The sequence below is a fragment of the Polypterus senegalus genome, chromosome 7, assembly GCF_016835505.1.
Source record: "Polypterus senegalus isolate Bchr_013 chromosome 7, ASM1683550v1, whole genome shotgun sequence".
Taxonomy (NCBI): domain Eukaryota; kingdom Metazoa; phylum Chordata; class Cladistia; order Polypteriformes; family Polypteridae; genus Polypterus; species Polypterus senegalus.
This window is the reverse complement of record NC_053160.1, coordinates 68,075,671-68,101,743: the sequence shown is the minus strand read 5'-3', so window position 1 is coordinate 68,101,743 and position 26,073 is coordinate 68,075,671. Positions and strand designations below refer to the sequence as shown.

The following is a 26,073-nucleotide window of genomic DNA, read 5'->3' as shown; positions in this document are numbered from 1 at the left end:
GTTTTTGCCATTTGTGGATAATAGCTCTCACTGTGGTTCGCTGGAGTCCCAAAGCTTTAGAAATGGCTTTATAACCTTTACCAGACTGATAGATCTCAATTATTTCTGTTCTCATTTGTTCCTGAATTTCTTTGGATCTTGGCATGATGTCTAGCTTTTGAGGTGCTTTTGGTCTACTTCTCTGTGTCAGGCAGCTCCTATTTAAGTGATTTCTTGATTGAAACAGGTGTAGCAGTAATCAGGCCTGGGGGTGGCTACGGAAATTGAACTCAGGTGTGATACACCACAGTTAGGTTATTTTTTACAAGGGGGCAATTACTTTTTCACACAGGGCCATGTAGGTTTGGATTTTTTCTCCTAAATAATAAAACCATCATTTAAAAACTGCATTTTGTGTTTACTTGTGTTATATTTGACTAATGGTTAAATGTGTTTGATGATCAGAAACATTTTGTGCGACAAACATGCAAAAGAATAAGAAATCAGGAAGGGGGCAAATAGTTTTTCACACCACTGTATACTATACTGAATATAATGAATCTATACTAATAAAAGGCAAAGCCCTCACTCACTCACTGACTGACTCACTCACTCACTCACTGACTCATCACTAATTCTCCAACTTCCCGTGTAGGTAGAAGGCTGAAATTTGGCAGGCTCATTCCTTACAGCTTACTTACAAAAGTTGGGCATGTTTCATTTCGAAATTCTAAGTGTAACGGTCATAACTGGAAGCTATTCATCTCCATATACTGTAATGGAGTTGAGCTGGATGGCCGTGGGGGGCGGAGTTTCATGTGACATCATCACGCCTCCCACGTAATCTTGTGAACTGACTATCAACGCTGTACGTAGAAAACCAGGAAGAGCTCAAAAAAGCGCTAAAGAAAACATGCATTATATAATTGAGAAGGCAGCGAAACAATAAGAAGCAAGCGACTGACATATACAACCATATTCATGAGTGCTGCTACTTCGGAAACAAAGCACGGTGTAAACCTAAAGTTTAAATTAAGTTCATAGACAGGCTGCCACTGGCGTTTGTAATTTAGTGCCTGCCCATATAAGGCCGTCCGTCAGCGGCAATCCAATAGAAACATTGCCTATAAATATTCACGGGTGAAGGACTGTGCTTATGCAGAGGAAGATGACACGGTCAGGGTGGTGTTTGGCACAAACTCAGCGAAACTGCGAGAGAAACTTTTAAGTGCCGGGTCTTAGCTAACATTACATACAGCTGTGGACATCACATGAGATGGCACCAGCACAGCTGGGAAACTTCGATGCATGTACACCAAGCGGCTCACATGAAATTACGCAGTGCACAGACAAAAAGCAACAGTTCCAAAGAGTGCTGAACAAAAACCGAATTACACAATTAAGAAGGCAGCAAAAAAATATGAAGTGTCTGATACATACAAGCATATTCATAAGTGCAGCTACTGCGGAAACAAAGCACACGGTGGAAAAAGTCAATGTCCCACTAAAGGAAGACAGTGTAAAAAAAAACCCGTGCAAGCAGTGTGTCACATCTCAGATAAAGAGGAAGACGAGCTGTTTATTGATGCAGTAAGAAACGAATCGATAAATGAAACCTCTTATCTTTACAACGATTGACAAACACGGAATGTTACTTGAACACAACACATCGTACAAATACGACCCTGATTGAAAGAAATAATGATAATCAAATCCTTGATGACAGCAACACTCAATAACACTCACAAAACAATTACTGTATATTGACAATCATGTTACGTTATTTTTAAAATGTTCCCTTTTCTTTTTCATAACTTCTTTAACACACTACTTCTCCGCTGCGATACGCGGGTATATATATATATGTATATATATATACCCCGATCTACATACCCTCAAATAGACAAGCCACACCCCGTGGCGCAATTGTAGAGGCCAACATCCGAGGTTCGATTCCCGAGAGGGGATGCACTGAGTATGTACGCGCGCTTCCTGATTCATTTACCTTCGCATCTCCTTGGTTTGGAACGTATGAAAACATATGCGGTTGACACAGAATCATGTTACGTTATTTTCAAAATGTTTCCTTTTCTTAGCACAAGCACAGCTGAGAAGCTTCGATGCATGTACTCCATACGCGATAAAAAATAACGCATTTAATCACACTTTCAATTCCAAGCAAAGGGGAACTTTTGTCAATGTATGATTTCCTGGTAAATCGATTACACTGATGCACACATCACAGCTACAAAAATGTTAGAGTCGGAATAAAGCGCATTCCTACGACTTTTCGGAGGAAAATTTCATTTCAAAAGACTATCCGAGCGAAGCCTTGATAAAAGCATGGTTTTGTGTACACTGAGAAGCAAGCAAAATTAGATGCATTACAGAAAGCGGACTTTGTGGCTCTTACTGGGGATCATTGGACTTCCGTGACCGTTAGTAATTCTAATTACATCTAATTACAAAATGTTCAATGATCACACTGTTTTAGCCTAATGTACAAAATAATTTTGGCTAAAGTTACTCAGAGTTTAAAGATTAAGTTGGTCAAATTACCTTTTATGTTTCTGACTTATTTTTTTAAGAAGAAAAACTGCACTTTATGTTGAAATTTTTGCTATTATTATTTAAAGACAATACCATTCTGAAAATGTACTTAAAGTACTTAAACTACCACTTTATTTTTAAGTCTGCCCAATTTTAACTAGGGATGATATTTTCGTTTCTGTTTTGAATTCAAATGCAGTTTAAAAGCATTTTTTCAGAAATGAAAACAGCTTGAGTTTACAATATTCATGTCCATGTCTATTATTTGATTCTGTCGCCCACTAAAACCCTTTTAAATTAAAAAAAACATTTGCGATTTGGGGCAAATTTACGTGTGCGATTACATACGATTAATCGAGATTAATTCTTACACAGCCTCTAATTAATTGGATTAATTTTTTTAATCGAGTCCCACCCCTAATATATATATGTAGATATATATATGTAGATTTGTATATATATATGTGTATATACAGTATATATGTAGATATGTATATGTGTATATATATGTATATATATGTGTGTGTATATATATTGTGGACGCTGGCCCGGACATAGACAGACGGACATCATAATTTCACCACACACCGTTTATTAACACTAATATTTACAAGTTTACCGTGCAATCACACCCCAGTGCCTCCAGCACCGATCCCCCAAAGTCCAGGCCACCCAGTCCTTTTGCCTTTCTCTCCTGGCCGCCTCCAGTCCTCACTCCAGCTCCGTCTTGCTTTCTCCCAACTCTCGCCCATGACTGGAGGGAGGCGGCCCCTTTTATGGGAACCCGGGATGGGCTCCAGCTGCTTCCCGGTACTCCTCCGCAGACACGCCCTTGTGTGGCGGAAGTGCGGCTGCGCCCGGAAGCCGTCCGGGTGTCCCCTGTCGTCTTCCCCCAGCACTTCCTGGTGTGGCGGAAGTGCTGGGCTCCAGGGCTGTTCAGGCAGCGGGGCGCCACCTGGCGGTGACCACGGGCCCCTACAGGGCTGGGCTTCCATGCCCTCTACCTGAGCCCACCAGCGTAACCAGGACGGACACCCCCTCGCGGTCTGGAGGAGGTACAAGCCCTCCTCTGGTCCTCCTGGGCCACAATATGTGTATATACTGTATGTATATATATATTTATATGTATATACTGTATATGTATATGTATATATATATGTATACGTGTATATATATATATATATATATATATATATATATATATATATATATATATATATGTATATATATATACTGCTCAAAAGAATTAAAGGAACACTTTTTAATCAGAGTATAGCATAAAGTCAATGAAACTTATGGGATATTAATCTGGTCAGTTAAGTAGCAGAGGGGTTGTTAATCAGTTTCAGCTGCTGTGGTGTTAATGAAATTAACAACAGATGCACTAGAGGGCAACAATGAGATGACCCCAAAACAGGAATGGTTTAACAGGTGGAGGCCACTGACATTTTTCCCTCCTCGTCTTTTCTGACTGTTTCTTCACTAGTTTTGCATTTGGCTACAGTCAGTGTCACTACTGGTAGCATGAGGCGATACCTGGACCCTTCAGAGGTTGCACAGGTAGTCCAACTTCTCCAGGGTGGCACATCAATACGTGTCATTGCCAGAAGGTTTGCTGTGTCTCCCTGCACAGTCTCAAGGGCATGGAGGAGATTCAATGGAGACAAGCAGTTACTCTAGGAGAGCTGGAGAGGGCCATAGAAGGTCCATAACCCATCAGCAGGACCAGTATCTGCTCCTTTGGGCAAGAAGGAACAGGATGAGCACTGCCAGAGCCCTACAAAATGACCTCCAGCAGGCCACTGGTGTGAATGTCTCTGACCAAACAACCAGAAAGACTTCATGAGGGTGACCCAAGGGCCCCATGTCCTCTAATGGGTCATGAGCTCACTGCCCAGCAGCATGCAGCTCGATTGGCATTCGCCATAGAATACCAGAATTGGCAGATGCACCACTGGTGCCCTGTGCTTTACAGATGAGAGCAGGTTCACCCTGAGCACGTGACAGAAGTGAAAGGGTCTGGAGAAGCCATGGAGAACATTATGCTGCCTGTAACATCATTCAGCATGAGCAGTTTGGTGGTAGGTTAATGATTGTCTGGGGAGGCATATCCATGGAGGGTCACACAGACCGCTACAGGCTTGACAAAGGCACCTTGGTTGCCATTAGGTATCAGGATGAAATCCTTGGACCCATTGTCAGACGCTATGCTGGTACAGTGGCTCCTGGTGCCGCGACAATTCCTGGCCTCATGTGGTGAGAGTATGCAGGCAGTTCCGGGAGGATGAAGGAATTGATACCATTGACTGGCCACCACACTTTCCTGACCTAAATCCAATAGAACACCTCTGGGACATTATGTTTTGAGCCATCCAATGCCACCAGGTTGCACCTCAGACTGTCCAGGAGCTCAGTGATGCCCTGGTCCAGTTCTGGGAGGAGATCCCCCACAACACCATCTGTCATCTCATTAGAAGCATGCACCGATGTTGTCAGGCATGTATACAAGAACACAGGGGCCATACAAAGTGCTGCGTACAATTTTGAGTTGCTGCAATTAAATTTTGGCAAAATGGACTAGCCTGCCACATAATTTTTTCACTCTGATTTTTGGGGCGTCTTTGAATTCAGGACTCTGTAGGTTGATTATTTTCATTTCCAACAAACGATGTGGCATCCTTTCGTTCCTAACACATTACCCAGTCTATATCAGTATAGATATCCAGGAGGATTTCTTTTTCCTATTTAAATCTGATGTCTTTTCAAAGTGTTCCTTTAATTTTTTTGAGCAGTTTATATATAACTGTGTATATATATATATATATATGTATGTATATATGTATATGTAGCAGAATACCCGCGCTTCGCAGCGGAGAAGTAGTGTGTTAAAGAAGGTATGAAAAAAAAAGGAAAAATTTTAAAAATAACGTAACATGATTGTTAATGTAATTGTTTTGTCATTGATATGAGTGTTGTTCTCATATCTATATATATATATATATATATATATATATATATATATATATATATATATATATATATATATATATATATATATATCTATAGCAAAATACCAGCGTTTGGCAGCGGAGAAGTAGTGTGTTAAAGAAGGAAAGAGAAACGAAAGGAAACATTTTGAAAATAACGTAATATGATTGTCAATGTAATTGTTTTGTCACGGTTATGAGTGTCGCTGTGATATATATATATACATAGCAAAATACCTGCGCTTCGCAGCAATGTCGTGTGTTAAAGAAGTTATGAAAAAGAAAAGGAAACATTTTAAAAATAATGTAACATGATTGTCAAAGTAATTGTTTTGTGTATTTGGCAGCGTCACGAAGTTGTTTTTGTCTAGCTGCATCAGAAAATGTACCACGACGTCTGACACGCCTCCTTTTTACTGTTTTCTCACAGCTTGGATTGCTGCTGTCATAATGGGTTTGAGTCTACATATACAGTATGTATAAATATATATATATATATATATATACATATATACATATATATACACACATACATATCTTCATATCTATATACATATATACATATCTACATATACACACACATATATATATATATATATATATTGTCACGCTTGGGTCACAGATTTGCACAGAGACACAGAAGGTCGTAGAAAAAGAAGGATTTTTATTCAGACACCGCAAACACATGAGCTTAAACGTGCTCCATGACAAGTCAGATATAACAGTTCCTAGGAGCAGAGAGATAAAAGCAAACAATCAATTCCCAAACTGACAGGGCTGCAAGGCTTATAAGTTGGCGGAGTACCGCGAGGCTTGTATTACGCGTTATAGTGCAAGGATAAGGAGCAATGTGTAGTCAGTGTTTCAGGGTTTGTGGTTTTCCCAGGGCGTCTGTCTCTATTTGGGGTGCGATCAGCCCTCCAGCTCACACCCTCCCCCTCAGCTTTATTCACATTCCTGTGAATCAAGCGACTCTCTGTACTAGGTTCATTTAGTCGTGATAATACGTCTGCGTTGGCGTGTTCAGAACCTGGTCGGTGCTTTACTGTGAAACTGTAAGGTTGTAAACCCAGAAACCATCTCATTAGACGCGAGTTTGTATCTTTCTGTCGGTACAACCACTGGAGTGGAGCATGATCAGTTACCAAAGTGAAGTTTCGTCCCCACAAGTAATAGCGAAGCGCTTCCACAGCCCACTAATTGCCAAGCATTCTTTCTCAATTGTAGAATAATTGCGTTCCCTAGGAAGTAATTTCCTACTCAAATATGTGATTGGATGTTCTTCTCCATCAAAAATTTGTGACAGGACTGCCCACACCAAATGCACTTGCGTCTGTTTGCAAGATAAAATCTTTTGTGAAATCCGGGTTCCTTAGAACCGGGTAAGAAGACAATGCTTTTTAAATCGTTGAAAGAACGTTGCAATTTTCTGTCCACAGGACAGGTCGGTTTTTCTGCCTCTAGTAAGTTCTGTAAGAGGAGCAGCTCTATGTGCAAAATTTGGAATGAATTTTCTGTAGTAACCAGCGAGTCCCAGAAAGGCGTACTTGTTTCTGTGTCTCAGGTCTCGGGTAAACAAGCATTTCTTCTATTTTCCTTAATTGTGGCCTAAGTAAACCCTTGCCCATAGAATAGCCTAAGTAATGAGTCTCGGACATGCCTAGTTTACATTTCTTAGGGTTAGCAGTAAGGCCAGCCTGTCTCAAGCTTTCAAGAACGGCTTGAAGCCCTCTAAGTGTGTTTTCCAATCATTGCTAAAAATCACGACATCGTCAAGGTATGCCCCAGCATATTCAGAGTGAGGACGTAGGATCTGATCCATCATACGCTGAAAAGTTAGAGGTGCCCGTGAAGACCAAACGGAGTCTTGTAAATTCATAGAGTCCGTCAGGAGTCGCAAATGCCGTTTTCTCACAACTGCTAGCCTCTAAAGGCACCTGCCAATAGCCTTTCGTGAGATCTAGCGTGGAGATATAGCTCGCCTGACCCAGTTTTTCCAACAGTTCATCGACACGGGGCATGGGATAAGCATCAATTTAGAGACCTTATTCAAGCGTCTGAAATCGATACAGAACCGAACCGAACCGTCTTGCTTTGGGACTAATACGACTGGGCTGCACCAGTCACTTTTACTTTCACGAATTACACCCAGTGTCAGCATCTTTTTTACCTCTTCGCCACAATATTTCGCGCTTCGGTATCCGAGCGGCGCATCTGTCGCGAACATCAGGTCAGTGGTAATTTTATGTTTTGTAATGTTAGTCTTGCCTGGTAAATCTGAAAAGACATCAGTGTTCCGTTCTATCAAAGATAACAGTTCTGTCTTTTGCGTGTCAGTAAGATCGTTACCAATGGTAACATCGGACTGAGAAACAGCAGCCAAGGAAGTGTTAACCTCTTGTCGGTCGTGCCATTCCTTCAAGAGGTTAATGTGTAAAATCTGGAATGGTTTGCGCCGCCGGTATTCTAACCTTGTAATTTACGGACTCATACGCTCCTCAATAATGGCGGGCCCTGCCATTTAGCTAAGAATTTGTGTGGATCCGAGGGAACCAGTACCAAAACACGATCGCCAGGTTTGAACTCACGGAGCTTGCTGCGCCTATCGTAAAGACGCTTCTGAGTTTCCTGTTCTCGTTGTTGGTGTTCCACAGCAATAGAGGAAAGCATAGAAATTCTGTCTTGCAACGAAATTAGTCGATCTGCAAAGCTTCGACCTTGAGCTGCTCTCTCGTTTCCTATCCATTCCTCACGTACCACATCCAGGATGCCTCGCGGCCGCCTGCCGAATAACAACTCGAAGGGACTCAAGCCAGTGGACGCCTGTGGTGATTCTCGCACGCATACAAAACAAACGGTAGGACAGTGTTCCATGTTGTGGGATCATTATGAGCAACTCGCCTGATCATCTGTTTCAATGTTTTGTTAAATCGCTCGGTTAAACCATTCGTTTGAGGATGGTAAACAGTAGTACTCAATTTCTTAATAGCAAAGCTGTCACACAATTGTTTCATCACGAGAAGTGAAAGGTGTGCCTGATCAGTTAAGATTTCTCTAGGGATACCAATACGAGTAAAAGTTTCACATAGTGCTTTGGCTACAGCCGAAGAGTTGGCCTTTTCAGCGATCATTTCTGGATATCGTGTCGCATAATCAACCAACACCAGCAAATATTGGTACCCATCCTTAGTCTTAGGTAATGGTCCCACAATATCTAATCCCACACGCTGAAAGGGAACTTCCAATATGGGCATAGGACAAAGGGGAGCCCGAGGAGGCTTATAAGCAGAGACGATCTGGCAGTCTGGACATGAAGTACAAAATCGTTCAACATCTTTTCCCATATTAAGCCAATAAAATCGTTTTGATAACCGGTCTCTAGTTTTGTCGGCACCGAGGTGCCCCAAGATGTGTGAATGTGCCAGATGCAAAACAGTTTCCCTATGTGCTTCAGGTACCACCAGTTGTTCAATAAATTCCCCCTCCAAATGATCTGAGATCACTCTGAAAAGGCAACCGTCCTTTTCTATAAAGTGTGGGGTTTTCACACCCCCGGAATTACGCTCTTGGTAATAAGAGTCATTAGCAGGGCGAGCCTGTTTAAATGCATATTCTAATGAGCTATCAGTATGCTGCAAACGCACAAAATCTGATTGTTCGTTAACACTCGGTTTGTGTTGGGCGTTTGCAATCTGGGAAGATGTAGAAGGAGCAGCCCATTCTGGAAGATTGTCGGGGGTGACCTCCTCCGTCTCGCTGGAGAGATCGGGTTCAATATCTAAGTTGGGCTCTAGATTTTCCCGGCCGCTACCAGTTCTTCGTCTTGGATTTCTTCTTCTTCTCCCCCCCCACCAAGTTCATTAGTGGACTGGACTACTGGTCCCTTACATTTATTAATCAGTTTCGGAAAAAGGGCATTTCTCCGTCCTATGAGTAATGGCCAAGGGCACGAGTCGAAACGGCAGACCAAACCTTAAAGTGGCGCCCCCTATAAGTTAAAGGAAGAAGTAAAGTCTGATAATCTTTAACATCACCATGTACACAGCGTATTTTTACAGTCTCACAGTCTCTAAGGCATTGTTCATTAAGACAGTCTCGTCTCACAATACAAAGGTCACTTCCCGAATCTAACAATGCTGAGATTTCTCTGTCCCCAATTTCACCGGGATCAACAAGCCATCTTTTCCATCCGGATATGTAATAGTTGAGCAACAAATCTCGCCAGTCCAATCCCATTGAATGAGCTGGAGACAAGCGACAATCTCTTGCCAAATGGCCGAGCTGATCACATCGGAAACATCTACGGTCGGCTCCGTTTCGAAATATCCTCTGCGGCGCCCACGTCGGCGTGCTCTGTAGCCTCCACGGTCTGTCGACCGCTGTTGCCGCTGTCTCCCCAGAAACAGGCGTCCCATCTACGACTGGATTTCCCGGGGTCCTACCTGACCCCATTAGATTTTCAGGTCCTGCAGCTTGTCGATCGGCGGCGAGAATGTCCTGGGCGTTCGTTCACAGGTTGCGCAGCACGAAATCCACCGCTCTTTCTCCAAGTGGACTGTGAACCCTCTAATCGTCTGGACATAATCGTTAATGATTTAATATCATGGCGTAGAAATTCATCTCGAAGAACTTCAGGTATGCCGCCAGTAATATATTCACGACAACTGTTTCCATCACGTCTCCTTCAAACCAACAGTGCACTTTATGTATCAAATCTTGAATTTGCGCGGATTGGGTCATCCATGTTTAGTTTCCAGTCTTTAAGTGCAAATGTTTTAGACTTCTGAAATAAGTCTTGGCATCCATCTGTGCAACCACTCCTGGTACCACTTGTCACGCTTGGGTCACAGATTTGCACAGAGACACAGAAGGTCGTAGAAAAAGAAGGATTTTTATTCAGACACCGCAAACACATGAGCTTAAACGTGCTCCATGACAAGTCAGATATAACAGTTCCGCTAGGAGCAGAGAGAGATAAAAGCAAACAATCAATTCCCAAACTGACAGGCGCTGCAAGGCTTATAAGTCGGCGGAGTACCGCGAGGCTTGTATTACGCGTTATAGTGCAAGGATAAGGAGCAATGTGTAGTCAGTGTTTCAGGGTTTGTGGTTTTCCCAGGGGCGTCTGTCTCTATTTGGGGTGCGATCAGCCCTCCAGCTCACAATATATATATATATATATATATACATACCTATCTACATCATATATACACACACATACATACATACACACACACAAATTATATATATGTGTGTGTGTGTATGTATGTATGTATGTATGTATGTATGTATGTGTGTGTGTGTGTGTGTATATATATATATATATATATATATATATATATAATGTAGATAGGTGTGTGTGTGTATATATATATATACACATACATACAAACATACACACAGGTATATATATGTGTATATATATGTATGTGTCTATATGTCTGTGTATAGCTTTGGTCACTTAGTGCAAGGGAAAAATAATAAAATGTAGTCTATAAGTAATTAAACAGTAAAACATTAAAGTTTTAAGAAGTAAAGCTACATTGAGCACTACTGGAGTGGTTGTGGGTAAACTACATTTTAAAGACGGTGTAACAGAACAGATAAGTAGTACTAACAGCAGCTAAAATGTATATGGATCATCTCTCGGTAGTTGATCCCTTTTGAAAGGCGCTACACGACGGCTGTGGTATAGAAATTACATTTTCTATGTGAATGTCCAAATTTCTGCCTCTGGTAATGTGCCTTACCGGCATTTAAAGAAAATTAGTTTTGTGTCCTCTGCAGTGTTAAGAGAGAAAGGCTTTGGTTTGGGATAAAAGGAAAAAAGGTGTAAAGAAAGGAAAGTTGCCTTTTTCTTTTATATAGGGTAGAGAGATGTCTTCACTGACGATATGAGCGCCTTTTGCGGACAGTCGCGGTGGGTCTTATGTAGACTGGTGAGACGTCCCTGCCATTAATCGGCTGTGATGGCACTGTCAGTCCTCCACTCGTGTGTGCGTCTTCATAATCCGAGCTGACGACCTCATAACCGTATACGTGCAAAAGAAACTGCGAATCGCCTTAATATTAGTTTGCCGCGGTGTAGAAAAGGGATCCCGTGTTTGAACTTGTCTGGGCTATAGCTCAGGGGAAGGATGAAAAAAATTAAAAGTGCTCACTTTGACTTAAGGCAGAAGCGCAGTCAGCATCTCAAAGGCCGGCACAGCTATGCTCGCGCGCCAGCTGCTCGACTTTTTCTGGACAGGAGACCCCAGTTTTTGCATATATATATATATATATGTATATGTATATGTATATAGCAAAATACCCGCGCCTCGCAGCGGAGAAGTAGTGTGTTAAAGAAGTAATGAAAAAGAAAAGAAAACATTTTAATAATAAAGTAACATGATTGACATTGTCATGAGTGTTGCTGTCATATATATGCCTGCCTAAATAACTCACCCTCGCTTCGCTCTTACTTTTTTACCGTTCATTTAATCATGGCTAGTGGTGGAAAAATTATAAAATGGAAGGAGGATTACACTGAGTATGGCTTTACTAAAACAATTATTAATGGCGAATCGATTATTCATAAAGCTTGAATTGGTGATCTGTTTTTCTGTGTTAACCTCATATTTTTTCATACTTCTTCTCAAACCAAGGTGGTGTGAGGGTAAAATGAATAGGGATGCGCTGATCAAAGTAATCGTTGTACCAGGAAATCATGCATTGACAAAAGTTCCCCTTTGCTTGTAATGCAAAGTGTGATTAAATGCATTATTTTTAGCGTTATGGAGCACATGCATGAAGCTTCTCAGCTGTGCTTGTGCTAAGAAAAGGAAAGATTTTAAAAATAACGTAACACGATTGTCAATGTAACCTTTTGTAAGTAGTGCCTGGAGGATTCAGTGTGGAGAAACTCTAGAGATAGCGTGTGTATTAACTTGTGGATTTTTCTGTGAGTATTTGGTGGCAGTGTGACGAAGTTGCTTTGAAAGACGGCGTTAGCCGCAAAGCTCAGCTCAGAGCGAAATGAGGTAAATGGGATAAGAGATGATGACGTGACTCCCCCACCCGCCTTAACTGTCAATCCCTCACAAACACAGTCTCTCGGAATTTGCATAAGCACACCCCTTCACCTGCACTTAGTTACAAAGTGATCAAAATTCTCGTTTATATCCTGCGTCCTCTCATTAAACTTGTATCCCGCATTACCCGTGGGCATGAGAAACGCCAGCGGCAGCCTGTCTATGAACTTAATTTAAAGTTTAGGTTTACACCTTGCTTTCTTTCCGCAGTAGCAGCACTCATGAATATGGTAGTATATGTCACTCGCCGCTTCTTATTGTTTGCTGCCTTCTCAATTATATAATGCATGTTTTCTTCAGCGCTTTTTGGAGGTCTTCCTGGTTTTCTATGCACTGCGTTGACAGTCAGTTCATGTGATTACGTGGGAGGCGTGATGATGTCACATGAAACTCCGCCCCCCACTGCTTTCAAGCTCAACTCCATTACAGTAAATGGAGAAAAATACCTTCCGGTTATGACCATTACGCATAGAATTTCGAAATGAAACCTGCCCAACTTTTGTAAGTAAGCTGTAAGGAATGAGCCTGCCAAATTTCAGCCTTCTATCCACACGGGAACTTGGAGAATTAGTGATGAGTCAGTGAGTGAGTCAGTCAGTGAGAGAGTCAGTCAGTCAGTGAGGGCTTTGCCTTTTATTAGTATAGATATATATATGTCTATATTTGTATATGCGTATATGTATATATGTACGAGTGTATATGTATATATATATATATATATATATATATATATATATGATGTGTATATATGTGTTTATATATATGTGTGTGTGTGTCTGTGTGTATATATATATATATATATATATATATATATATATATATATATATATATATATGCCAGCAACACTCAAACACTCATGACAATGACAAAACAATTACATTGTCAATCATGTTACGTTATTATTAAAATGTTTCCTTTTCTTTTTACTTCTCCGTTGCCAAGCGCGGGTATTTTGCTATATATATATTTATATAAATAGTGTGAACGCTGGCCCGGACACAGGCAGATGGACAACATAGTTTCACCACACACCCTTTATTATATACAATATTTACAGTTTTCGTGCACTACCAACCCCAGTGCCTCCTGCACCGATCCCCCAAAGTCCAGGCCACACAGTCCTTTTGTCTTTCTCTCCTGGCTGCCACCAGTCCTCACTCCAGCTCCGTCTTGCTTCCTCCTGACTCTCGCTACGACTGCTGGGAGGCGGACCCTTTTATGGGAACCCGGATGGGCTCCAGCTGCTTCCCGGCACTCCTCCGCAGACACGCCCTTGTGTGGTGGAAGTGCCGGCTGCGCACCCGGAAGCCGTCCGGGTGTCCCCTGTCGTCTTCCCCCCAGCACTTCCTGGTGTGGCGGAAGTGCTAGGCTCCAGGGTTGTTCAGGCAGTGGGGCGCCGCCTGGCGGTGGCCACGGACCCCTACAGGGCTGGGCTTCCATGCCCCTTACCCGAGGCCACCAACATAACCAGGGCGGACACCCCCTCATGGTCTGGTGGAGGTACAGGCCCTCCTCCAGTCCTCCTGGGACCACAATAGATATATATATATAGATAGATATGACAACAACACTCATATCAATGACAAAACAATTACATTAACAATCATCTTACGTTATTTTTAAAATGTTTCCTTTTCTTTTTCATAACTTCTTTAACACACTACTTCTCTGCTGCGAAGCGCGGGTATTCTGCTAGTAATTTATAAATTTACTGCAGGAATTAATGTGTAAATGGTTGCTATTGTTGATTCATAACAGGCCTCTGTCACAATGGGTTTTCTTCTAAATAACCTGCTTTCCCTCCCATGTTACTAAACATGCTTGTTAATTTAAATGGAGACCTTAAACTGGTATTGTATAAGTCAGTGTAGGTATGTGTGCAACATGGGATGAACTTGCTGCAACCAGTGCAACAGAGGCAGACGTTAGCTGAATGGAGGAATAAATACAGTAGATGGACTTTATACATACAGTCTCATACCAATCTCATACAGTATGTAAAATGACACCATTTAAACATACCCCATCTCCATCAAAGGCAGCTCCGAAACCATACTCGCCACCCTTCATGGCTTCAACAAGAGAAGAAGCGTAGGTCAGGTTAGGATCAGGGTGCTGTCCTCCAAAGTCCTCCAAGGGTACACAGTTTACAGCTGAATTTGCTGGTGCTCCCAGTTCATCACACAGAATTCTTCTCACATAAGGACCCATCACTACAGAAAACAGAAACATGTGTATGCAACTGGACTTACTGAATGTCAATTAACCTTTGCTAAAAACTTTACAAAATACTGACAGTTGCACTGTTTCACCCATTCATCCACATTCAAAACTCACTTTTTCTGTTGCAGGTTTTCTTGGAAACTAGATTTTTCAAGTTGCTGTACATACTTAAATGTTGTATATTGCACATATACAACAATTGTAACAAAAATAAAAAGCTTATATGTTTTTCATTTTATATATATATATATATATATATATATATATATATATATATATATATATATATATATATATATATATATATATATATTACACTAATTGGTAGTCATTTACATCCTGCAAGCATTAAAATTTATTTGATTACAGTTAATACTTTTGAGCATCATCTGAGGCCAGGATATTAATACTACCATTCTTGTTTTAATATTTCCAATGCCAGCTTTATGAATTTTAAAGAAATTAACCCACAATACTTGCACATCTGACATTGATGAAAATTTACATTGGTACAGAGTACTCATGTAATAAATCAACATAGTTGAATGGAGGTCTTCCACTTATATGTTATGGTTTTCTAAAGTGTCTACATTTGTATATAGCATCAAAGCCAGAGAACCCATGTGACCATTACTACCACAATAAAGTTATCTAAATGGCATACCTATTATGAGAAGGCTTCATGGAAATATCTACAATAGTTTAAAAAGTACCACATTTTCATATCATTTGCAATGCTTTTCTTATGTGAAGGTTGAAAATATTAAGAAATTTTAGAGTTGAACCCAGAATAAACAGATGGAAATTGAGTTTTTTTCTGGTGGTTTCAACATATGTTCTATATGTATCAGATTGTTCTTGTAATCATGCTGGTAGATTGTACCTTCCTTTATACAGTATATCCTAAGTAAGAAGCGAGAAAACATATCCATACACACACATAAATTCATACATATTATAATAGAAATTGTTAAACTGTTCAGTACAGTATATACCTTATTATTATTATAATACAGCATTCAAGCATTCAACTGTAAATATTAAGATACTGATTGAAATTGTATTATATATGCATAAAGTAAACAGATTATTGTTCTCAGTTTTTCTCATATACAAGAGCAGGGTATATGAACAATAAAAACACAATAATGCTGCTCTTTATGAAACAAACTTTAAATTACAGTATCCCTATATTACTCCAAGGGTGGCTGCTTGTTTGTTGTCCAAAAACACCAACACAATACTCTCCGACTTACATCACACTGACAGCTCTTAAAAACACTTTTGACTAATATCACAAAAGTGTAACAAAGACTGGCACTTGTTACTGGATTTTCAACCAGTACATGGGGCAAACATCCAAGTGTTCATGTTCTACCACATATTCAGTTATATTGCCACCGTATACTCTGTTCTGTGTGTTGGGATAGTAATGCAAAGGCTCCTGGATTTCCTTGAATCCAAATATATGTCTTATACTTTGTAATAAACACATTTGTGACATTTTATCATGCTTCTGTCTTCAGTATGATTTTTTTACTCCATAATCCCTTAGAGTGCGGCTACTGTAGGAGCTAACCCAGAATACCCCAAACCATACCCACACTGCTTCCATTTTTTGTTCTGATACATAACAAAAGATTGATTCACATACCTCCATTCATTGCATCTATTCTTATCTTAAGCTGTTCTGGCCCAGTCAGGAGTCCCTTGATACTGCTGAAATCAAAAATACTGCGAAGCATGCTGAGGTAAACATCCACTGAGTCAACTATTTCAACTGAAACAGAACATAAATCAGAAATTATTGTTTTTGCTTTATTATTCAATGAAGGATTCTAGAAATATATACATAATAAGTTATGTATTATAACTAGCCTCACTCAACCTTTCACCAGATATCTGTTCAAGACGTACCTTCAGACCCCACTTTCATATTCAAAATTACATTTATTTTACTTCATTTTTATACTTCGTTAACAATTTATCCTTATCTAGTTAAACAATCATGTCCATTTCTAGTTCCTTGTCCATCTTTAAAATATAACTTTAAAAATGGGAAAATAATTCAAGGGATTGGTAACCTCAGAAAACATACGGTTTTGTATTTTTTACTTACAACATTGGCCTCTTTTTGTTTTTGAATGTTACAGGTTATTTGACCATAAACATTATTCAGTAGCATTAGATGCCTAAAGATACTGTAGATACAAAGTTTGAGTTTATAATAGTGGGTAATAGGGAAAGGGAGATTGGAACATAATATGTAAAATTAATAGAAAAAACTGATGAAATGATGTGAAATGATGGGTGGTAACACAGAGTCCAAAAGCTTCTCCTCAGCCCTGGACTATTGCATTGCCTATGATTTTAAAGTGAGCTGTGGTCCAAATGAGTAACTATAGCATTCTTTTTCTCCAGTTTTCATATCCTACCCACCTGATGGCTGCCTCACATTACTGCATATACAGTATATTATATATATATATATATATATATATATATATATATATATATATATATATATATATATATACACTAATAAAAGGCAAAGCCCTCACTGACTCACTGACTGACTGACTCACTCATCACTAATTCTCCAACTTCCCTTGTAGGTAGAAGGCTGAAATTTGGCAGGCTCATTCCTTACAGCTTACTTACAAGAGTTAAGCAGGTTTCATTTAGAAATTCTAAGTGTAACGGTCATAACGGTCGACAACGTCCGCCATGTTAAATTTTCTTATTTAAGGCCCCATTATCATGAAATTTGGTAGGCGGCTTCCCTGCGCTAACCGAAACCGATGTACGTACTTATTTCGGTGGTATGACGCCACTGTCGGCCACCATATTGAACTTTCCAACGGTCTTTGTTACCTATGGGCCCATCTTCAAGAAATTTGGTACGCGGGTTCCCAACGCTAACTGAATCCTACTTACGTACATATATACGTCCATAGCCTGCAGCTCGGTCGCCATGTGAGGCGGTGTTGGGTCCCCCATCCCCACTCCTCCCACGTTGTTGGCTGCCTGCCTGCCTATATAAGGCCATCTGTCGTTCCGGTCTCTTCATTCCCTTCATTACTTCGCCACGGTATTCACGTCTCCCTGCTGATAACTGCAGCCTTTTTATTTAATCCACGGCTTCTCCGCTGTTTTATTGTTCGTTTATTACGATTATAGTTATTGTGTAGGTATTTTAGACTTACTTTACATTGTTCAGGTACCCATTTCATTTATCGTTCCAACCGTACCCCCATTAACATGTCTATCGAGGTGATCACCATCGATCAAAGAACTCTCACTTACTGAGTGGTTTCCATGCCCAGAGATGGTGCCTGTCTTTTCCATTCTCTGTGTTACAAATTGCACGGCCATATCAGGCTCACTTTTGATATCCGGAGGAACATTGTGTCTTATGTATTGAATGACTGGGACAGGTTCAAGGTGTGGACTGATGACGGTACAGGAAATAATTATACTACACAGGAGCACTATAAGAGTGAAATGCTTAAGCCCTTCGCTATGGATCTGCATGTGAGTTGATGGCTGCCGCTGAATTGTTCGGCTGTCACTTTGTGTACCGAAATGGCCAAATATTTTACACCTTTGGACAAATGCCAATGCCTCTTAAACCTCTTAGATTCACAGGTGACGATTTGAGTTGTGGACACTTTGATGTTTATGAATGTTTAAACTCTCAAAAGCTGGATGCGAAGTTATCAATGAAACCGGTTGTATGCTTACGCTTGATAGATGCCGAATGTTACTTCAACACAACAAGTCCTGCAAATACTAATGTAATTAAAACAAACCATAAAACTCAAACCGATTATGATAGCAGCAATCCAAGCTGTGAGATATGAGGCAAGATTGCTTTTCACATGGCCAACTGTATGTTGCATGCTCAAGAGTAAGCTCAGCACACAGCTTGGTAATATTACAACCAGAGGGCTGAACAGATAAATTTGATATGGGAAACAATTTTGACTCATGGGGTTGACAGGTGAATTAATCCCTTTGTCACATTTTCTTCATGGTATTTTCTGATGGGAATATTGTACAGAAACTACTATTAATATAGACATGACCTTGACAAAGAATTAGCAGGTACTGATTCAATTATATTGATTAAAAGTTGCTAATATTTATCAATTGTTTTCTTGTTTTTACAGTAATGTTAATACAGTATATGTTGACTAAATGCTGACTGAGAAATGACAGTTAATTACATTTTGCAGACAGGCTTTAAAACACTGGTTCTAGTAGGATTTTATTTTATTTAATCCAAGTTTACCACTGGATTACAGATTTATATCTAAAGGAACCCCAAAAAAACTGTTTGTTTGGAAGCATTAAGTAAAAAGTGGTAGGAGTATAAACCTCATAGTATCCCATTCTATAATGCCATAACCAATAGACTCCTTATAATTTCTCTGGTCTTTCAAATATCTTTCAAATCTAATCCAATCCAAATTAGTCATTACTGAATCTTTATTCTTTATTTGAAGTTGTGATTGAAAGATCCCTTTTCAAAAGCTGCCAAAAGTATTGACAACTTTGCAAGTCTAATTAAAGTCTACTACTAACATAAACTGGAAATAAAACAAAGGACCCAATCTTTTAGACTTGTCTCTCCTACACCTAGTTATAAAGGTCTTCTGATTAAAAAACATCTGAGGAACATCTGAGGGGTAGGTGGAATAGACTTCACTTGACAGAGAGACATGTGGAGAAAGAATATTATTGACAGACATATAACTGAGGTGTGCTGTGTTTCAATCTGGCATTATGCCTCCTAGGAAGTCTTTCAGCTGCCAATCCTGACCTGGCTCGTTACCCACCCTGTTGTCTTTATCTGTCTTCAGGTTCTCACATAATCTACAGTGTATTAATACTGATAATACTGTTAAGGAAAGGAAATCTATAGAACATAAAATTATATTTTTAACTATATTTTTAAACAATGAGAAACATTTACTTTGCTGTATTAAATGACAGTAATGATTGTAACTAGATTGTCCCAACACCAATTTGGAATGGGGGAGATTGTAAAGTATTGGTGGAGGATTGATTGGGTGCTTCATAATAATTCATAAATGTAATTATATCTTCTAGTACAATTTTCATATTACTGAAATTAAAAATGCAAAACAATATGTTTTGAGAAAATTAACACTGCTCACATGTAATGCCACCTACAGTGTCACTGTGTTCAGATCCGTCTCATTGTCTCTGTGGATTAGTTTGTATACTTTTCCCCACGTTTATGTAGGTTTTCTTCAAGGTACTCATTGTTTTTCTCCATCATCCCAAATCTGTGCATGTTAAATTTTAAATTGACCCTGTGCGGATGTATGTGTGAGTGGGTCCTATGAAGGACTGGTGCTCTACCCACAGTTGTTTTCTTCCTACACTCAGTGTGGCTGGGATTTGTTTCAGATGCTGTTGTAACTTAAAGATTAAGAAGTTTAAATCAAGTTATTCTCTTTGCAATGACTGTGTTTTTCTTTTGCAGAGTGCATATATGGCTAAAATAAGCTTTGTAGGTACTGTGTGTATTGACTAACACAGCTCCCAACATACAAGCTGCACAGTCACAAGACATCACACTAATCAAATTTTGTCTTTTATTGAACAGAAATGATATAACCCAATTATATATCTAGCCAGGAGCTGAGTACAATATTAGATACAGTGAAATGGCTCAAAAGTTACTGCATACAGAAATTACTCATGACTAAAATAGGTGTTAACTAAATATTGTTTTTAGTCGGGACACCTAAATTTGCCCTAATACAAAGGACATTCCCATTAAATACAACTTCAGGAGTGAATAGGTTAGGTTTCTTTTCACTTTTTCAAGCAAGGTCCTACAATAAACCTCTGCAGATCACTTCTGACTAAAGGAATCTTTTGCCACTCCTTGTTATACAAGGTGTATATTATTAACATTTTTGAGAATGTTTAACAAAACCAAACCAAAAAAAAACTATTTCACAGATGCAGCATACAGTACCTCTGAATGGCTTAAATTTATTCTCCAAGTCGAAGTCTTGCCTTCCAAGCCTGGAAAGGTCAATTCTGAGGTCAGGACAGATAGCATACTCCTCCAGGGTCCTGCTAATCTGATGAATCTTGTCAGTGACTACATCTGGAGCAGGACCTGGCAAGGACCAGAAAACGGATTAATTTTGCGGTCACCTTCTTATCAGTAGTTATCACAGATTTAAAGGTATTATATACTTTTTTATAAACAAGTTGCAGCAAAAGAAGGAACTAGTCAGAACTGGTTAACCAGCAGGATCCTGAAATCTCCTTTGTGCAGCCCAAATAGACGTTTTTTTCTGATTAAGCTTAAATTGCATTATTAATCAGAAATTAATTGTTTAATATGAAACAGAGCCAGGAGTAAAACATACTTGGTTCAAGGCACATAACCCTCACTTGGAGATAAATAATTTTGGATAAATAGTGGAGATTCTCTCCACTATTCCTTCACATTCTCTCCACCTTTACAACTTCAAGTCAGTACACCCATAAAACTGGTTTAGAGAACATTTGCACATTCATAAAATAAAAGGCAATTCCGAAATGCTCCAGACTAGTCTCCTACAACCCTGTTTAGACATTTTATTCACGCTACTTTGCATCTGTCATTAGAAACATCAGCATTTTATTGAGCAGAAAGCTCTTACTTGTGAACCAATTCTGTCACATTGAGGATATCTTGTACCTTCATATTATCATTTCTATAAACCACAGACATCCATGATTTACATCTAATAAAAGGTACAGAAATGGTTCCTGCCTTGTGCCCTGTGTTGGCTGGGATTGGCTCCAGCAGACCCCCGTGACCCTGTATTCGGATTCAGCGGGTTAGAAAATGGATGGATGGAAAAGGTACAGAGTGATGCCGAGTCTGATAGGCTTGTGCCTGTATCTTTACTGTAAATGTTTCAGATACTTTTGCTTCCACACCCTTGTTCTTGATTATTGCCACATGCTTTTTCAGATCACTTATAAAGATTTTTAATATAAAATAACACATTGAAGCATTGCTTTTTATGACACCAAATAACAGGAGTTGACTCATAATTTTTACATTAAACCAGCAGCAGCAATTATAAACAGACTCAAAATGACAAGGTGCTGACTTTGCCTTTTCCTGAGATTAGGTCTTGCCAAAAGAAACAGGAAAAATATTCTGCTTCCTCCATATAGGCTAAGAATTCCGTCACCTCTTCAAGTAAATTGCAGCATCGCAAAATCCAACCCCCCATCACAACCCTCTCTCTCACTTTTGTCAAGGCTGTTTTCAATGAAATGAGTTGGCTTCATGTCATACTTTAAATTGTACAAGAAAAAATGTATTGTAAATTATTATTAATTTACCAAGCATGCTGCACTCTTTGAGTCAGACACTGTGACGTAGCAAACTGACAGACATACAGATACACGGACAAACAGATACGTGTTCTTTTATTAAGGTGGAACAGCCAGAAAAAAATGAATAAATAAATCAAACGAGGCTCTGTAAATTCTAATCAAGTAGCAGCTAAAGTCTTGTGTAATACAAAAAAAACACTAATTAAAAATCTACGTACTGACCACAGAAAATATTAAGACAATTAACACATATCAATTGTAAAATATTTTTACTAGCTTATAAGAGTTACAGTATAAAATTTCAAATCACGCTGCTATATTCAACTAAGAAATTCAAATATTTGAAGTGTATGTTGTGGTGAACGGCCGGGGGCCCCTCTTCTGCATATAGTCTGGAGGAATAAGCATGGGCTGTACAATACCTTCCCCGGGACGCTAGATGGCAGCCCCCTTGAATGGCAGTGGTGCCTCGGATACCCGCTGCTCCCCATGGGAGATGGAGTTCCCCTGTTGGGGTCCGGGGGTGCAACAAGGGGGTGCTGCGGTGGCTCCTGACCTGTGTGGGTGGTTCTTCTGCCACACCTGGAAGTGCAACCGGAAACGAGTAATCAAACACCTGAAGCACTTCCGGGTGGCTTATAAAATGAGCCAGCAGATACTAATCCAGAGCCAGAGTCGGGAGGAGGGAGACAAAGCTTGCCAGGAGGAGTGCTGGAGGAGAAAGAAAAAGAAGAGAATTGTGTTTTGGTGTTGGGACTGTATTGTTGTGCTTGAGGGAATGGGGAAGATGTTTCCACAAGAGAGGAAAAAAGAAAATAAAAGCCCTGTGTGCTTTGAACTTGTGTCCCACGTCTGTCTGTGTCAGGGCTCGCCTTTACAATGTATAAAAAAAGATAACAAATGGCCAAATAATCTCAGACTCTCATAGTGAAACTACAATGGAAGACTAAGTGATACTAAAAGAAATATGACAGTATATTTTGAGACCACAAGTCTCTTTTCCAGGGCTCTATTACCTTCCTAACACTAATAAAATAAGAAAACTTTCAATAAGTTTGCTCTAGCCCTCATGATCCAGAATTGAATTAACTGGTTTCATAACTTCATATTACTTTTTTGCCAGGCAAAAATGTAAAAAAATAACTTTTAGAGGACAAATAATGTACAATATTAATTAGTTGTACTGTATAGAAAATTTAGGTGTGCAGCAAGATAGAAGATGTTGATAAATACAAACATTAACCACAGAAGTCACAGAAAAAGTAACAGCTGATGGCCAGTACAGGTCATTTTAAGCTACAGTACATCAGGAATGAGCTCAAATGCTCTGCCTCAACCCTTCCATTTATCTGCTATATCCTCCAAGGTCTTTCCTATTTGAGTCCATTGCTAGGGAATATGTGATGCAGTCACATGATGGAGGGTCTAGGAACATCGACACTGGAGTCTAGGATGTGGGCTTCACTCTGCCATTTCCATTCTTGGCTTTGCAACAGCTACTTTCTTGTGCTCTTCTTGATCTTGCTGTGTTTGAATCTTGACTCTTAAAACGTTTTTGGATTTTTTGAGAATTGTGTACTGAGTTGGCACAGATTGCCTAAAGCAGCAACGATTAACTTAAAAACAATAATTCAGATGTATTCTAAAAACTGAAAGAAATGTTTTTAAAGACTCTAATTTAATATGTATCTCATTCTTTAATCACCTTTTCCCACCCACAGTTATTAAAATTATGTACCAAGCCAGGTTGGGTCTCTCTGGTCCAACGCTACTATCTCTGCTACTGCAGAAAAGAAACTGCCTACTCTTAGGCTTTTAGCTGTATTTCCAGCTGGTCATGGTGTGTGCTTTTAAAAACCATCTGTTTTTTTTCCCCAAAGTTCAATTACTTTTAGCAACATTCCCCAAAACATACAAGTGACTGATTATTATAAAGTGCCTCATTGTGACGCATTGTTGCTAAGTGATTTAGTGTGTCCTGTGATTGAGTAATATTCCATTAATTCGATTCCCACCCTGCACACTATGCTTCTGGTATAAACTCCATCAGGCTGGAGCCCTGTCATGCAAAAAGACTGGCCCACAGAATACATTGACGGATGGATAGATGGCATGTACTGTACTGTACTGTACTATCGTATGTCTCCTTGTTAACTTCTGTCTGTCATGACCCCAGCTTCTATTGCCTAAAAAACAAATTGGGCTCAGGCAATTCTGCCAATTTGCTTTTTATAGCAATGGCATTTAACCATTTTAAGGGTGGCTCTCAGGCTTCCTGCCCTGAGCCTGTGTCGGAGTCTGATCTGGCTATGTACCAGTTACATAATACTGTAGGTAGGGACTTATGCTATAAAGTATAGTATTTTTCAAGCATTGTTATCTTGTATCCCCCTGTTAGCTGACAGTTCTAATTTCATGTCTAAGTTAATGTCTTGTTCTGCAGAGTTGCTAGCACTTGCGCAAGCCACAGGAGGAATCTTAGTTCAGGTTTTGAGTGTGCCTTGGGGAGCTCTTACGTCAGAGCTCAGCTGCTAGATACGAGTCTGGCTGCTTTTAATTTTTGTTTCTGTCTCCTTCGTTAAGATCTTCACTTTCAATTAAGAGGTTTTAAAGCTATGCTTCGCTCTTCTGTTTTTTTTTTTCTCTACCGTCCAATAATCCTATTTGTAAGTGTTTATTCTAATTCTAGAAATTGTTTGGTTAATTTATTTTGGCACTTGTCCATTGTTAACTAAAACATTCATATATATAACATATAATAATATCCATCCATCCACCCATTATCCAACCCGCTATATCCTAACTACAAGGTCACGGGGGTCTGCTGCAGCCAATCCCAGCCAACACAGGGAGCAAGGCGGGAAACAAACCCCGGGCAGGGCACCAGCCCACCGCAGCATATAATAATAACATATCCATATATGTAATATACTCTCAACACCCACTTTATTAGATACACCTGTTTAACTGCTTGCTAACACAAACATCTAATCAGCCAATCACATGACAGCAACTCAATGCATTTAGGTATGTAGACTTTGTCAAGACGATCTACTGAAGTTCAAACTGAGCATCAGAATCAGGAAAAAATGTGATTGAAGTGACTCTGAACGTGGCATGGTTGTTGGTGCCAGATGGGCTGGTCTGAGTATTTCAGAAACTGATGACTAATTGGGATTTTCATGCACAACCATCTCTAGGGTTTACAGAAAATGGTCTGAAACAGGGAAAATATCCAGTGAGTGTTGATGCCAGAGGTCTGGGGAGAATGGCCAGACTGGTTTGAGCTGATAGAAAGGCTCATTATAATTGAGGTATGTAGAAGAGTATCTCTGATTTCACAACACAACAAACCTTGAAGCAGATGGGCTACAGCAGCAGAAGACCACTCCAGGTTCCACACCTGTCAGCTAAGAACAGGCAACTGAGGCTAAAATTTGCACAGGCTCACTACTATTAATAAGAATTAGAAGTCTAAATGGATTTGAGTTACTGCTGATGTGTCTCAGTTGAGGGCGTTGGGTTTAAATGGTCCAAACTGCTGTGTGTGGCAGAACCTTAGGTTGTGATAAGTTGGGTTTAGATAAAAAGTAAAACACCAGCTAAATCCAATTTTCTACACCTGCATGATTTAACTTTAGGGTGGTGGGGACCAAAACCTATACTAACAGCTTCAGGCTCATTGCTGGAGGCTACAATGGATGGGATGCATGGGCATTTTAGAGTACAGTATATCCTACTTCTCCAAATGTTTTGTCTCTTAAAAGAATTAATTTGTATGTGGTCCCCAGTGAACACTCAAACAAAAACCAATAAAATCTAGCCAAACTTGAAATTTAGTGGGAACAAATAAAGTCTCATGTTAGGAACTAGTGGA

General features: G+C 39.8%; 1 protein-coding gene across 1 annotated transcript in view; it reads right to left on the bottom strand.

Moving 5' to 3' along the window:
• LOC120532632 (phosphoglucomutase-like protein 5) overlaps window positions 1-26,073 on the bottom strand; it is a 215,647-nt gene that overhangs the window by 141,193 nt on the left and 48,381 nt on the right. The window contains exons 3-5 of the mRNA XM_039758802.1: window positions 20,827-20,973; window positions 16,465-16,590; window positions 14,610-14,800 (exon numbers count right to left, since the gene is read on the bottom strand). Of these exons, the coding sequence (XP_039614736.1) occupies window positions 14,610-14,800; window positions 16,465-16,590; window positions 20,827-20,973 (464 nt within the window). The remainder of the gene's footprint in view (window positions 1-14,609; window positions 14,801-16,464; window positions 16,591-20,826; window positions 20,974-26,073) is intronic.